Source organism: Pogona vitticeps, chromosome 5 (genome assembly GCF_051106095.1).
Source record: "Pogona vitticeps strain Pit_001003342236 chromosome 5, PviZW2.1, whole genome shotgun sequence".
Classification (NCBI taxonomy): Eukaryota; Metazoa; Chordata; class Lepidosauria; order Squamata; family Agamidae; genus Pogona; species Pogona vitticeps.
The window spans coordinates 134,505,116-134,518,928 of NC_135787.1; the positions used below are offsets into that span (position 1 = coordinate 134,505,116).

At 38.0% G+C, this 13,813-nt stretch overlaps 1 protein-coding gene across 1 annotated transcript in view; it reads left to right on the forward strand.

The window, feature by feature from the left end:
• The window catches only part of PPP1R3A (protein phosphatase 1 regulatory subunit 3A), a 54,453-nt gene extending 41,133 nt beyond the window's left edge, over positions 1–13,320 (forward strand). Inside the window, exons 2-4 of the mRNA XM_020789681.3 lie at positions 6,652–6,710; positions 6,817–6,950; positions 9,343–13,320. Coding sequence (XP_020645340.3) covers positions 6,652–6,710; positions 6,817–6,950; positions 9,343–12,138 — 2,989 coding nt within the window. The 3' untranslated portion in view covers positions 12,139–13,320. The remainder of the gene's footprint in view (positions 1–6,651; positions 6,711–6,816; positions 6,951–9,342) is intronic.
• Positions 13,321–13,813: the final 493 nt, after the last annotated feature.

Consider the following 13,813-nt stretch of genomic DNA (forward strand, 5'->3'; position numbering starts at 1 on the left):
CTGCTTTTGCTACTCTTCAGGGAGTTACCATGGGTGAGTGAAGTTTTGAACCCAGACTTTTGCAGACCTAGTTCAACACTCTGCCCACTACACCAATCTGATCTTCACCCCGCAGTGGTTCTCCAACTGACTGATAGAGAATATTTCTGTAGAAATGTCAAGAGAAGGTGATGAAATGTCTACATATAATTACATGTGAAATTTATATCAATATTTTTTACATTTAAAGTCTGATACAAAGCTCTCCATAGCTCTAAAATTCTTTTGTAATCCTGAAGAGGACTCATTTTTCCTTGAATTACTGGGTCAATTTTGTGAATTTTTGTTATTGTTGTTAGTGAATCACTGTTTTTTGCCCCTGTCCTAGACAAACATAGCAAAAATGCCATGGCACATATGTATATTCCCATTTGAGAGAATGTTGACCTTTGCTATTAGCTTGTTCCCAAGATTTCTACAAGCACTGATGGCTCTGTTCCTTGGAAACTGAGAAGGGAGTCCCTTTTATACCTCCTCACATAAATCCCTCAAAGGAACTCTTGGTACTTGTAACAAGAAAAGAGTGAAACAGTCTGTCCAGTTATCTCACAAGCATGAGCTTCTAATTTTAAGTATAACAAAGATCTGTTTCCTATGCACCTGAAAATATTCTACATATTGTTATCAGCTGCAGCTTGATTCATCTTGCCAGTATAGTCGCATCCCATTATTATTATTATTATTATTATTATTATTATTATTATTATTATTATTATTATTATTATTATTATTATTATTATTATTATTATTATTATTATTATTATTATTATGATTATGATTATGATTATGATTATGATTATGATTATGATTATGATTATGATTATGATTATGATTATTATTATTATTATTATTATTATTATTATTATTATTATTATTATTATTATTATTATTATTATTATTATTTTATTTTTATTATTATTATTATTATTATTATTTTTATTTTTATTTTTATTTTTATTTTTATTTTTATTAAAAATATTTATATGCTGCATTTCTCCTAAAAGATCTAAGGAAGCTTACAGTATTAAAAGAGAAAAAAAAGTTAAAACTAAATAATAAATTATTACAATATTTAAAAAGTGCTAAAGAAATATTGTATTCAAACTTATAATAAGAGCAGTATTAGAAACACAGGTAAAACAGAGATCAAAATGATACCTTAAAAATGCCCTAAATAAAATATTTAGTAGAATATAAACAAACTACTCCTATATCAACAAAAGCGGTTTAAGTATTTCATTATGAATATAAGATTTCCACAAGGTACTGCAGTATAATCCTATTGCATCTATTTAGAAGTAACACCTATTGAGTTGAGTTACTTAAGCACAGGATTGTGGCCTCAGTTCTCTGCCCGGATTAAATGCACATTTTAAGATTTAAACAGAATTTCAGATGAACTGAACACTGAAATCGAGACAACTTAATAAATAAATATTTCAAGAAGGGGAACTGGAAAGAGGATCCCTGGCTTTAGAGGGAAGAAGGACCAAGTGACATGACACCAGCATCCTGTGATTTAGGCACGAGGCCTTACTCAGCAATGATAGTGGTTGTTTACAGCAGTAACTCCTCAGCTTATTCCTCCCCTCCTTGTTCTTCTCGGAGATTTAATGTTTTAGACCAATGCCCAGATTCATCCAAAGTTTGTAAGCATTTAAAAAATGCATCCTGTCCTATTAGTAAGACTTCATGTGCAAGACTAGAAGAGATGTTCCATTCCACATGTCTTTTTAGCCATCGAAGATAAAACAGTCATATAAGCTAAGCATTAGAGAGATCCTTCCCATAGTCCAACCACCTTCAGAAGTTGTTTGGTAGTGTCTCAAGCGAGGGCCTGCTCCGTGGCTGCACCTAGGTTGTGGAACTTTTTGCCAAGAGGGCTTAGGTTTGCCCCTTCCCTGTTGTCCTTTTGCTTGGTAGGTCTTGAGTAAACCACTGGATTTTGGCTGGTGCAAACTGGTACCACTATTTTACATGATTTCAAAGTGTATTAATTTTGATTACAGTATAAAAATAGCATGAATTTAATTCTATTTTTTAAAAACTTTGACATATTTTCATTCTATTGTTTTTATGGTAGGCCACATTGGGTCCCAATTCTGAGAGAAGTGCAACATATAAACGAACAAGCAAGCAAGCATGTAGAATAAAAATTTTGCTGAAATTCAGAGACATGTGCACACACATACACAGGCAACACAACAATCTCAAATCTGATTAGACATTACTATTGTAATTTAATTAGAAATATAGCACAACTCACAAAGCATAGAAGACACATCATTTTCTCTCTTTTTTGGTTGGGTTGCCATCTATACTAGTGAAGAAAGCAAAGCAAGTGACACTAAGGTAATCACTGCCTGCATGCACTTGATATAACAGGCGCTCAAGAAGAGTCTCAATCTCAAAGCAAGTCACGCAGAAGGAGAAGGGATAGAAGGCATCCCCAACAGGAGATACAGCAACAGACCCAATGAAGGCAGAAAAGAAGAACAGAAAGTCTTTTTTTAAAACAGAGGAAACTGCATTGGCAACCATTCTGCCCAGTCTCTATGTACAGAGTTTGGATCAAGAGAATTGGTTTTTATGATAGGCAGCCGAGTCTGAATCTGGAGCAATTCCTACCTTAGCATCAAAATGAATGAAAAAAAATGTCTGGAGTCTGGGATATGATTATTTATATGGTCTGAAGGCAACAAAACCTATGATGCAGTGCGATGTAGAGTAAAATATATGTGAAGGATTGACACTTACTATTTGTGGCCTTTAAATGGCAAAATTACAGTGCTTTGGCCATGAATAAAAATAAACCTGGATAACATCAGGTGGCTCCATCCAACCGAAAAACTGATATGCTATTGAAGAAATGAGGACACAACCTGAAAGTAGCTTATGGTTTAATCAAGTCACTGGATTTCTGGTTGGACGCAAGTATGAAGTCAGGAAACTTGAAATATTGTTCCTTTTATGGGTTTCACGATATGTAATCCTTGTACAACCTTTTCCCTTGCGTAGATATTGTTAAACAACAGAACTGCTGTTTATGAAAATGCAATATTTGTTGAAAATTATAATAACACTGTGAATAAGATATGTGTGTGTTGATGTGAAAGCTAGATTATAAATAGAAAGCTGGTGACAGGTCGTATGTAGATTCTTGTAGTCAAGTATAAATTTAGCAACTTGCTGTTGAGTATTTTTGGAAAATATTATGACCTTGTCTGCAAACTGTTTGGAGAAAATGAGAAAGGAAACATATCTAATTTATTGTAAACACCTGAATTTTCTGCAGTAGTAATGCATATCTTCCCATAGGAGGAGAAGTGGGTAGAAAAAAACTAGAATGTGATTATATAGGTCACATCATACTAGGTATGGCTCCTAAAGATCAACACAGATGAATGAGGCTCTAGTAGGCCTTGCACAGGAGATTTTCATGCTGGACCTTTCCTATAGTTGGGAAGAAGGGAGGGATTAAAGTGGTGAGCTATAGGACTGAAACTGAGCTAAAGATTACCAGTTCCAAGCAAGGATGTTTGCAAATGAACAGATCTCTGTGTGATTTCAAGCTATTGTGGAGAAAATGTGGGTAATATGTCCTCCAGATATTGTTGGATTAGAACTCCCATCATCCTTCATTCCATTATCCTTTGCTATGCCAGCAAAGAATGATAGGAATTGCAGTTCAACAATATCCAGATGGTCACAACCTGCTCACCCTGGTACACACACACACACACACACACACACACACACACGCACGCACGCACACACATGCACACGCCCCCGCCCGCCCGCCCGCCCGCGCGCGCGCGCGCGCGCGCGCACACACACACACACACACACACACACACACACACACACACACACACACACACACACACACGGAAGCTGGCCTTGCCCTTTTAATGATACACACCACTCAACTCTATACGTAAAGTCAAGATCTGTTACTACATAACAGAAAAATACTCCATGAAACACTATAAAAATACAGCAGAAACAAGCTTTGTTCTGTTTAATCTTAAAATATACTGTAGCTCAAAGAAAATAAACACAGTACAGATGAAGCTGTTATAAGATTGGATTTCTGTCTTACTATGTCCCCAGGTTATGCAGAACAAGTAAGGTCTAGGGTGTAGACTGGATCTCATAGACTACAGTGAGTGGGCTAATCAAAGGTCTGTCACTTTTGGGAAAGGTGTGAAGACACACTTTTAATACTAACCTACAATTATGATTAATTTATTGGGATGATAACTCTTCATAGATTTATTTTTAATGGTTTCTATGATGTTTCTACTTGCTTTTAAAGATTTTATAGCTGCCTTTGTTTCTACTGCTGTTTTAATTGTGTTTTATGATTGTGAGCTACCCTGAGTATTACTTCATCATGGAAAGTCAGCGTATAGATGTCAACAACATCAACACAGTAGCAACAATATTTTGTGAGATATATTTCTACTTTTGCTGATATTTGCTGTTGTTAGACATCTGCATTGCTGATAAAAATAATAAAAATAAAATGATAAACTTTTTAGCAAAAAAGAGAGATATCTGTTCCTAATAGTTTATGATCTAAATTATCTGAAGTATTTGTTCTTGTATGTGCTTCTTTGGTTTTTAAGTGATCCTTATAAGCCTTTCCTAGATACTCAGTACCTGCCTCTTTTTGAATCACTGCACAGAATCTTGTTTAAAATGTTCAACAGAGTAAATGGAGTTGAAATTGAGTTCTAAATATGTTTGCTGATGATAATTACCGGTATCACAAAACATGGTACACTGGGTATCAGGATGTTATTGCTACGCTCTTGTGTTCACTGCAGCAGTACATATATGGGGTTGGGTCCAGGATCTGCTCGTTGGAAGGGCCCCTCTCATGGAAAGGGGGAAAATATTGGGAGGTCTTTACCACTAGATTACAGCTCAGGGTTCCTTAAGCCTATTGCAGTGTTTTCAGACATCTGGAGAATCTACTGTTCGAAAGGACACGTAACAAATTGTACTTCTGGGAATCCGTCACTTCTGCTAATTCAACACACACTTAAACTACTGAATGTACTTGCCAGTAAAATTATTCCTTGCTTTTCTTTTTTCGTGGAGTTCAAAATTGTATGTCTGAGACAATTTAAAGAAAGCTTTGTATCCAGGAATTGACCAGCTAGATCCAGATCTGCTCAGCTTCAGTAACAGGGATGTATCTTAGACCAAAACCGATTCTCATCACTGTCTTCACAATGTCTTAGCAAGGCAATCTGTTCTGGTGCAATTGTGAAAAGTTCTCATTCATACAATCAAAGGGCAAGTGACTTTGGGGTCCTGACACTCTGTGTCAGACATAATAAACCCATTTGTTTGCCTTCCAATCAACAAAATACTACAGTGAATTAAATCAGAACACACTGAGGGCCCAAATTAGTTGATATCCTGCTTTTGATTGGTTCAGCTCAAGTAAACTGTGCACCTTTGTGTAACTTTTGCATTAAAATAAGTCTGCCAGCCTTATCAGCAGTTGGCTAAAAAAGGTAGGATATGAATGGTTTGGGGTTCTATAGGATCTAATCCTGTGTTTGTAGAAGGCTTTTAGATCCAGCAAGGAATACTAACTGTGGAACGGGGTGGATGTGATTTATACACGCTTCTGCAGCCCCTGCACCTTGTGCCACCATGGCCCACCCAACTTTTTAGAGAATTGGGGGAGGGGTTCAAGAGGTTGAAAGGTGGAAAATTGGTGAAAAGTGCTTCATTCTGCACCACTCCTAGAAGCTTCTAACACATCAAAATAGACCAGTGTCAGTGTAGACTCAAGTGAAGAGATTGCAGTGAACAATACTGTGGTGTTCACCCTTGTGGCCCTTGTTTTATTTCGTCCTCACAAAGGCTCACGCTCCTTCCTCCTCCTCACGCTGCCACCAGATGTTACTTCTTTAACATCAAATAAGTACTGGACACTTATGCTGCCAAACACAATCAGTTTATTGAACAGGGTGAGGTTAATAATCAGTTGAAAACTGCAGTATAAATCACAGGAAGGAATCACATTTAATAAACAAGGTTTGGTTCATTCAAATCACTCTTTTAACTCTCTCTATCTATCTCTGACCCTCCTGGTCTAATTCCCAAGCCAACAGCTCTCCAGCCCTTTCCCAGCACACTCCCTCTCCTCTTTCCCCTCCCCGACTCCCAACCCCCTTCTGGCCCCACCTTTCGGTCTCTCCATTGGCTCTCCCATCAAGGTTCTGCCGTGACAGACAGGTGATGTCTGGGCTATCCGCTACAAATACCATGTGAATTAGGCCCAATAAGCAATGTAAAGCAAGGGACAGCCCCTTAAAAATGTTTTGGCCTTTGGCTCAACTGAGATATTCATTGGGAGGAGACATGGAGAATGTTAAGCTCTACCTGGCAGCTGCCAACATCTTCCTAGGGTGCCTTCACATTATAATTTAAGCCACAGGAGAAAACTGATATTATAATTATGTTTATGCAAAATTTCTAATGGCTTATTTTGCATCATTAAGTTTGATAGCATTAGGTTTCTAGTTAAAAGGATTCCAAAGCAGGGTTTTGAATAGTATCACTGAAGTTTCCCTTCTCATTTAACAGTAAAGAAGAAATATTGGCAACGGCTGATGAAGACATATGGAATGATTTCAGGACTTCAGGTATAAACCGCAATTCATTTAGTTCTTCCTTACTGCACATGTTTTTTTTAAAAGGCAATAAAGCACCATAATGGATGTCATTCAAATATTTTTGCTAACTCTTTAGAATCAGACGTCCCCAAAATCCTTTATTCATATGTGGATGATAATGAAATTGAACGAAATAAAGAAAAGGCAAAAAGTACAAAAGTGAAACATCCTGAAGATGATAATGAAAATGAAAAAGAATTAGAGTTGCTGGTGAGTGTTATGCATTTATTTATTTAGTAAAAACTATTTTTTTTCTGAAAGAGAGGATAGTCTTTCCCAACATATGGGTATTAAGTTGTCCACCAATGCTACACCAGTGGTGGAGCATCAACTGCATTTTAAACATGATCAATGGGACAAGAGGCTTTGAAGCAGTCTTCTTCATTATCCCTAGTTTAATAACATATTTCTCCTTTTCTTTTATCACAGGCTATAAGTAGCAGTTTCAACCTAGAAGTCCTATGTTTCTGAGTTTTCTGACGAGTATTTTTTACTTATACAGTTATTGCATTCAGTGCAGTTCTTTTGTTCTATTTTTTGGGGGGGGGGCGGGCTTACACAGGCTCTGGTCGGGACTGTTTGTCTATCAGTTAGAGGCCTGAAAAGCAACAATGGTAGGTAGGGTCTTGTGAGCCTCCTTAAGTTTTCTTCTGAGCCTTGGCCATGAATATTGTCATTGCTAGCATTCATCAGCCATGTAAAATTTTAAAATCAGCGTATTGATACTACATATTGTCCTGAATCCAAGACCCAATGTTGCCATACCCTACATTGAATTAGTGATTTTACATAAGTTTAGTCCCTATTGAACAGCTGATTCAATGGGTTTACTCTGGTCCCAAGAATAGCAATTGGATTTAGACCATTATTTTCATCCTACATGTTACATATGGTTGGCGAGAATTTGTGAGTTTTACAAAATTGGAAAGGAATGATACTGTTATCATTTTGGGCACAAAACAACTTGTATGTAGCTAAAAAAATTATGGTGTATAACGGCATGACCTTGGGAATGTACTGAAAGTGAAACACATGCGACAACATATTCAGAATGAACACCACACAATCTAGTTGGGAGAGTGGGAACGAGCACTGATTCTCCACATATAAGCACTAAACTTTCCTAGTTCAAACTTCAGGAGTTGTCACCTGGTGTGGGAGCTTTCACTGCCTGAATAATCAGCATCTTGGTACCATTATTATTATTTTGTTCAGAAAGAGACAGCTAGAGGAAGCTATGAAGAACCATGGTATATCCCTAATACTCCCAGATAATGAAAATATGGAAATTTAACAGTTTTTTTTTAAAAAATCAAAGTAATCATCTGCACAATAAATGAGAATTGTATATGTCTGTGCCATTCAGATTTTAATTTATCTTATATGCTGTGTAATGAATTAAACAATGGAAATCTATAATAAATGGAAATGCAACCAAATCTTTGAAACCCATAGGCAGTGGCTCACAAGACAGCTCAGCAGTTGACAAGTAACATGAGCCTTATGTGAGAAGAAGGGGAAATCGTAAGATTTGCATATAATTATTGAGATCATGCAAATGTCAGTTATGAGGAGAGAGAGAAAAGGAGGGAGAAAAACCCAGGCATCTCACTATTAAATCCTGACAGTTGGCATCACTGAAGAACTCAGATACATTTGAGCACCAGTTGGCAGAGGGTCATTAAAACAGAATTTGCAGAAACATTAGTTCCTTCACTTTTCTTTGAGTGACGTTTTACTATTAATAGTTTGCAGAGGCTTTGCAGAAAACATATTAATAAGAGACACTGTAATGGGGGAGCACAGTTATTGCTGCTGCAAGTGTACATGTAATAAGTGTGGTGCCCAAGAAGCTACTCTCTAATTGATGGGAAAGGTACCATCCATCTGAGTATTTGAAAGCAAGAGAAGAATACCTATGACAAGCAAATGCTGGGAAGCTATATAATTTTATATTTCAGTGATATGGAAGAAACTTATGCATTGGAGCCTTTGCATTCCCTAACTCATTTTATACTTTTTAGAGGCCAAGAAACATTCTACATGGAAGCCCTTTAAAAAGAGCCCTGAGAGGAATGAAGCAAAGATTAATCCCTTACAGTATTTGTCAGTGTGCAAATGTGTCTTTATTTTACCGGACAATACGGTACATTCTCTGGCTTTGATGTACCGTGTCATTGCGCTCACTTTAAAAGAAAACATGCCGAGAGTGGAATGTGCTCTGTGAATGAATTAGCTTCCCTTGTAGGGAATATTCTCTTTAGGATTCATTTGTACAAAATGGACTTGCAGCTTACTGAGCTCATGAATAAAGAGGGTGGGATGTGAGAAAGAGAGGTGGAAAGCTTAATAATATTTTGTTCCTCACTTTCACACAGTCTTCTGACACCGTCTGTCCATTTAAAAAAAAATGCAACCTACGTTTGTAGGTGCTTTGGAAGCATTTTTTTTCTACAGCTTTTCTTGTTGAGAACAAAGTTTCTCTTAATTAAAAACCACTTTCGGGTGTGTGTGTGTATGATTGTATACGTATACATATATACACAAATGTACCTTTATTTCTAACTTATTCTGACCAATCTTTTTGATTCTGTTGTTTCAGTTAGGTCAGCACTTCACTAGCACAGCTGGTTGCTCCAGGGATGAAAGGAGTCTGGATACAACAGAGCCAGTCAGATTTCAAAATGAACCACGAGAATTTGGGGACAAGGTAGACTCTGGCTTGCTCAGGCAACCTCTGCCTATAAGTTCTTCATCTGAACATGCATTACAGAACAAAGAACTGCACAGTAAAGAAATGTGTTCTGCAGGGGATGAGTACAGTCAGTCATCCCCAGAAAAACTCCCTGCGATAGACTCAGCAAACATTACTGCAGTGCCTTCAGAATGTTTCACCCCCAGTGAAAGCATTTTGTCACCAGAGTATCAATTCGGAGCAAAGCAAAATGAAGCTGCCAAAAATGAGGAGGTTTTCTTAACCAAACATGGAACATGTCCTGCAGATGTTCAAAAAGATGAGTCTCGTAGTCCCCCAGGAAGTAAAACAATAGAGGAGTTGTTCATCAGTGCAGATGATTATGATCACCACGAAACAGTATGGGAGGCAAGGCCTAAAGGAGTTCCTTTAGAGCACAGTGAAGGAATCCAGTTGAGAGGAGAAGTGTCAGAAGTATTGAACGACAATGCTAAGCCATTTCAAGAGCAACAAATGAAAGAAATATCATCTCAGATTCTTAGCTCCAGTTCGGAAAGCACTGCCAAAAATGAACCAGAAGGGGAGATGTTTGAACACAAAAATAAGGAATATTTTAGAGGAGAGTTAAATACCAATAACATAGCCTATGACAATGTCACAATACATTGTTTGAGAAGTTCAGATGCAGAAGATGAAATTGTGGAAGGAAAATATAAGACTGAGTTCAATGTTGATAAGAGCAAAGAAATCAAGTTAAGCATTTTAGAGCAATCTCCAGAAGAGGAACAAGTCTACTCAACTGTTGGGCATGGAAAACATTGTACACAAGACAGCAATGAAATGACCAGAACAGGTAAGTCACTCCAAGGAGAAGTCATGAAGACCGGTGTGCTAGGTGAAGCAAAAGATAAGAATATTTACGAATCTCTAGAGGGGCTGCATCAAAATGACAAAGGAAGTGCAGGGAAAAGTAACAAACAGCAAGAAAGCACATGTTCTCTTCCAGGTAAATTAAGTCAGGATCTGAAGAGAACACATAGTGGATATCTAGAAGATAGTCAGAATACAAGTAGGTACTGCATAAGTTGTCCAGATTTTGGAATGCCAGCTGATGAACATGTCTCTACACATTCTGCATCAATAAATCTAGAGGATGTGAATGATACTAGTGGGAATTTGGGGAAAGGGAAGTACAGTCAGAGAGATGAGCCAGAAAACATTTTAGAGGCAGAGCCCTGCCAAAGTACACTTGACAGAATTACAGTTGGTGATCAGAGGAGTCAGGTCAGGTGGGGGAATAAAAGCTGGAGTGACTTAGAAAGTCGACAGACAGACGGAGAAAGTGAAGCAAATAAAAGAGTGCAGATGAAAGAGGGAACAGGTGGTGAAGCCATGTGGGGAATTAGAGAGAGCACACAGTGTTTGAATGTAACTCCCACAGATGAATTGTTTACCTGCCAAGACCCAGTGAGATGTGAAGAGACTTCAGTAGCTAAGCATGATAGTACAGGAGAAACAGAAGCAGTTACAGCCGCTTATATAATTAAAGCGACATCAGAACATACTCCAGAAAAAATGTCTGCTGGTGAAAAAGCAGTAATTGTTAAGCTACCTCAAGAGACTGCACTAAGTGACAGGCCCACAGAGGAGAGGGAAACAGTGCTTGATATACATGAAGGGGGAAATGATGGTTCACATTATCCTCTTTGTCAATGCAATACAGTGGGTGTATTATATGACACCAAATTTGAAAAGGAACCAGTTTCAGATATTTGCAATGCACACATACATGAAATGGTGCACGGCGAAATGATTTCAATGTGCAGTACCAGCGAAGCACACACTAGAGCAGATCATAACACTGGATGTGACTCCCCATCAGCTGAAACATTATGGAATTCTTCTGCAGAAGGAAAAGCCATTCCTGACCAGGATTTATATTTGAAAACAACACTGAAATCTTCACAAGAATTTCCACAAAGCCTGTATAATGAAGCGGCTGAAGAGGGAAGTATGTGGGAAAAGTTTCACCATGGAAGTGCAAAAACTGAAAACAAAGTACCTCCTGCTGATATAAATATTGCAGGAAGCTGTTATGAAAGTCCCTCAGTGACCTCTTCTGAAGAATCCGTGGAAGCTCATACTGCTGAGGGAGGGGAAATAATGCCTCCATACACTTATGCTTCAGTTGAAATGATGGCCGGATCAGGATGTGATTCCAATGAAACAAATGAAATGTCTCACACTATTATTCCAAATCTTCCTTTGGAAGGCCAGCTATCTTCTAGTGAGCATGGAGAAAGAAGTATAGGTCAGTTTTCCCATCAACTAGAGTTCGACGAGGGAAAGCTGTTAGGGCCAACCATTGTAATTAGTGAGCCTGCTGAAGAAAAAGAAGAGACAAGGTCAGAAACTGAAGGCTTAGGAACTGAAATAAAGCAGAATATTGAAGGGCACGAGAACCTGGATGTTTCTGATCCTGGAGAACCTCCTGGCCAGCAAAGTGAACCTTTAAGTTTATCTTCCGAGTATCTCGTTTTAAAGCATATTGGTTACAAAATACTCTACTTCCTCTTGTTTGTTGTGTTTTGTGTTACATTGTACCACTATGATTTAATTGTCTGCTTTGCCCTTTACTTATTCTCGCTGTATTGGCTCTACTGTGAGGGCAGGAAGAGCAAAGAACCTGTTAAAAAGGACTAGCATAAAGGTTCTTCACTGCCCACATAGAAGTCCTTAAAACTTAATCTCAGTAGATACCAATGGACAGCAGTGTGCACTCCTAGAGCCAGTGCAAGACCCCCCCTCCCCCCCTTGAAAAACTGCTTAAACAGAAGGCACACAAAGCTTGCTCCTTCATATAAGTAATTATTCTGCATAGGACCATTCTGTCTGGATCATTAAATACCTATCTGAGTATGAGTTCTGAAGCACGTCAAGTTAAAATTAAGTACAGCTGGTGCTCCTTATCACGTTATGAAAATGTGAAGCCTCAGTCTCTTCCAATGACTTTTATCACGGCCATTTGTTTTGTAGTATAGCTTCATTTACTGAGGGGTTTTTTTTTTAAAAAAAAAGATTTTGTATAGAGAGTAACTAAAGAGAGAATGGCATTATAACTAACTGAGTAATAGGGCATGCCCACTCAGGAGTTTCCAGTTGTACTGTGTATTTGGTACCTTCACACTAAAACAGAAGGATAAAAAATAGATGCCTCCCCAGCGGTGATGTGCTTTGCTCAGCATTCCTTTGTGTAAACTGTCCCACCTGCGCTCCTCTCACAATTTTGCTATTCTGTCAATGGGGACAAAGGGGTGATTCTAACCAAATTAACTGGGTCAGGTTGGCTGAAATCTGTGATCAAACTGGAGCTCTTTTTCCCTTCCAAACTCTGCCGCATGGACACGTGCTCAATACTGTATGTTAATATTGATCCCGGGCAGTGAAAGAGCACAAGGGTTGTGCCCCATGCATTGAATGAGCTACTGCTATAATTAATGGATATTCTTCAGCAAAAGAACTCACTTTATGTTGTTTTCATTGTAATTAGTTATATCAATAATATTAACCTCTGCATATGGTAATGCCAGTTGTAAACACTGTGTATAATTTTTAATACTAAGCAGGAAGATCAGGGCCCCATGCACATCACAGAACTAATAACAGATTGACAAAGACCTAAGGATACAAATTGGAGCCCAGTTGTCTTTGGATGATGTTTATATATATATATATATTGTAAATGTGTAACACAAGGAAAGATTTCACTTAATTTGTGCCTTATTCTAGTTGGATTTTTTGGAATGATGTTGTTTTGATCATGTACTTAAGAAAGGGAATCTTGGTAAGCACTGAATGATGGCAATAAACAAAGTTTCAATGGTGTGATTGTCTGTGGAATACTTGGACATCTCACAGGAAAAGACTGAGTCCTTGTACAACCCTGCTGGATTCTGCAGTTACAGTAGAGAGTCCTTAAAGTCCATACAGGCAATTCAGATTTCTCTGCTGACAAGTAAGCAAATACACTGATTGGTTCGACCAGTTGAATTGCAAATGAAAAGATACCAGGAAGGAAGAGAACCAGGGATGCATCATATAGGCAACCATAGTGCTTTTCTGTAAATTATCCGTGTATTTTCCAGGACTCCCTAAATCTCAGTTGTAGAATCACTGGCTTAAATCCAATATAATATTAACAGGAAACAGTGACCTATAGGCTTCCATTGGCTTCTAGTTGTACAAGTGGTAGCACCCTTGTTTTTGGGGGTTCTCAACATGCCACTGCTTATGCAACTGCTTTTGAAACAGTTCATGCATAGCTGCTTACATTGCATTATTTGTGCAACTGAAAATTGCAATAGTATTTCCCTCTTGC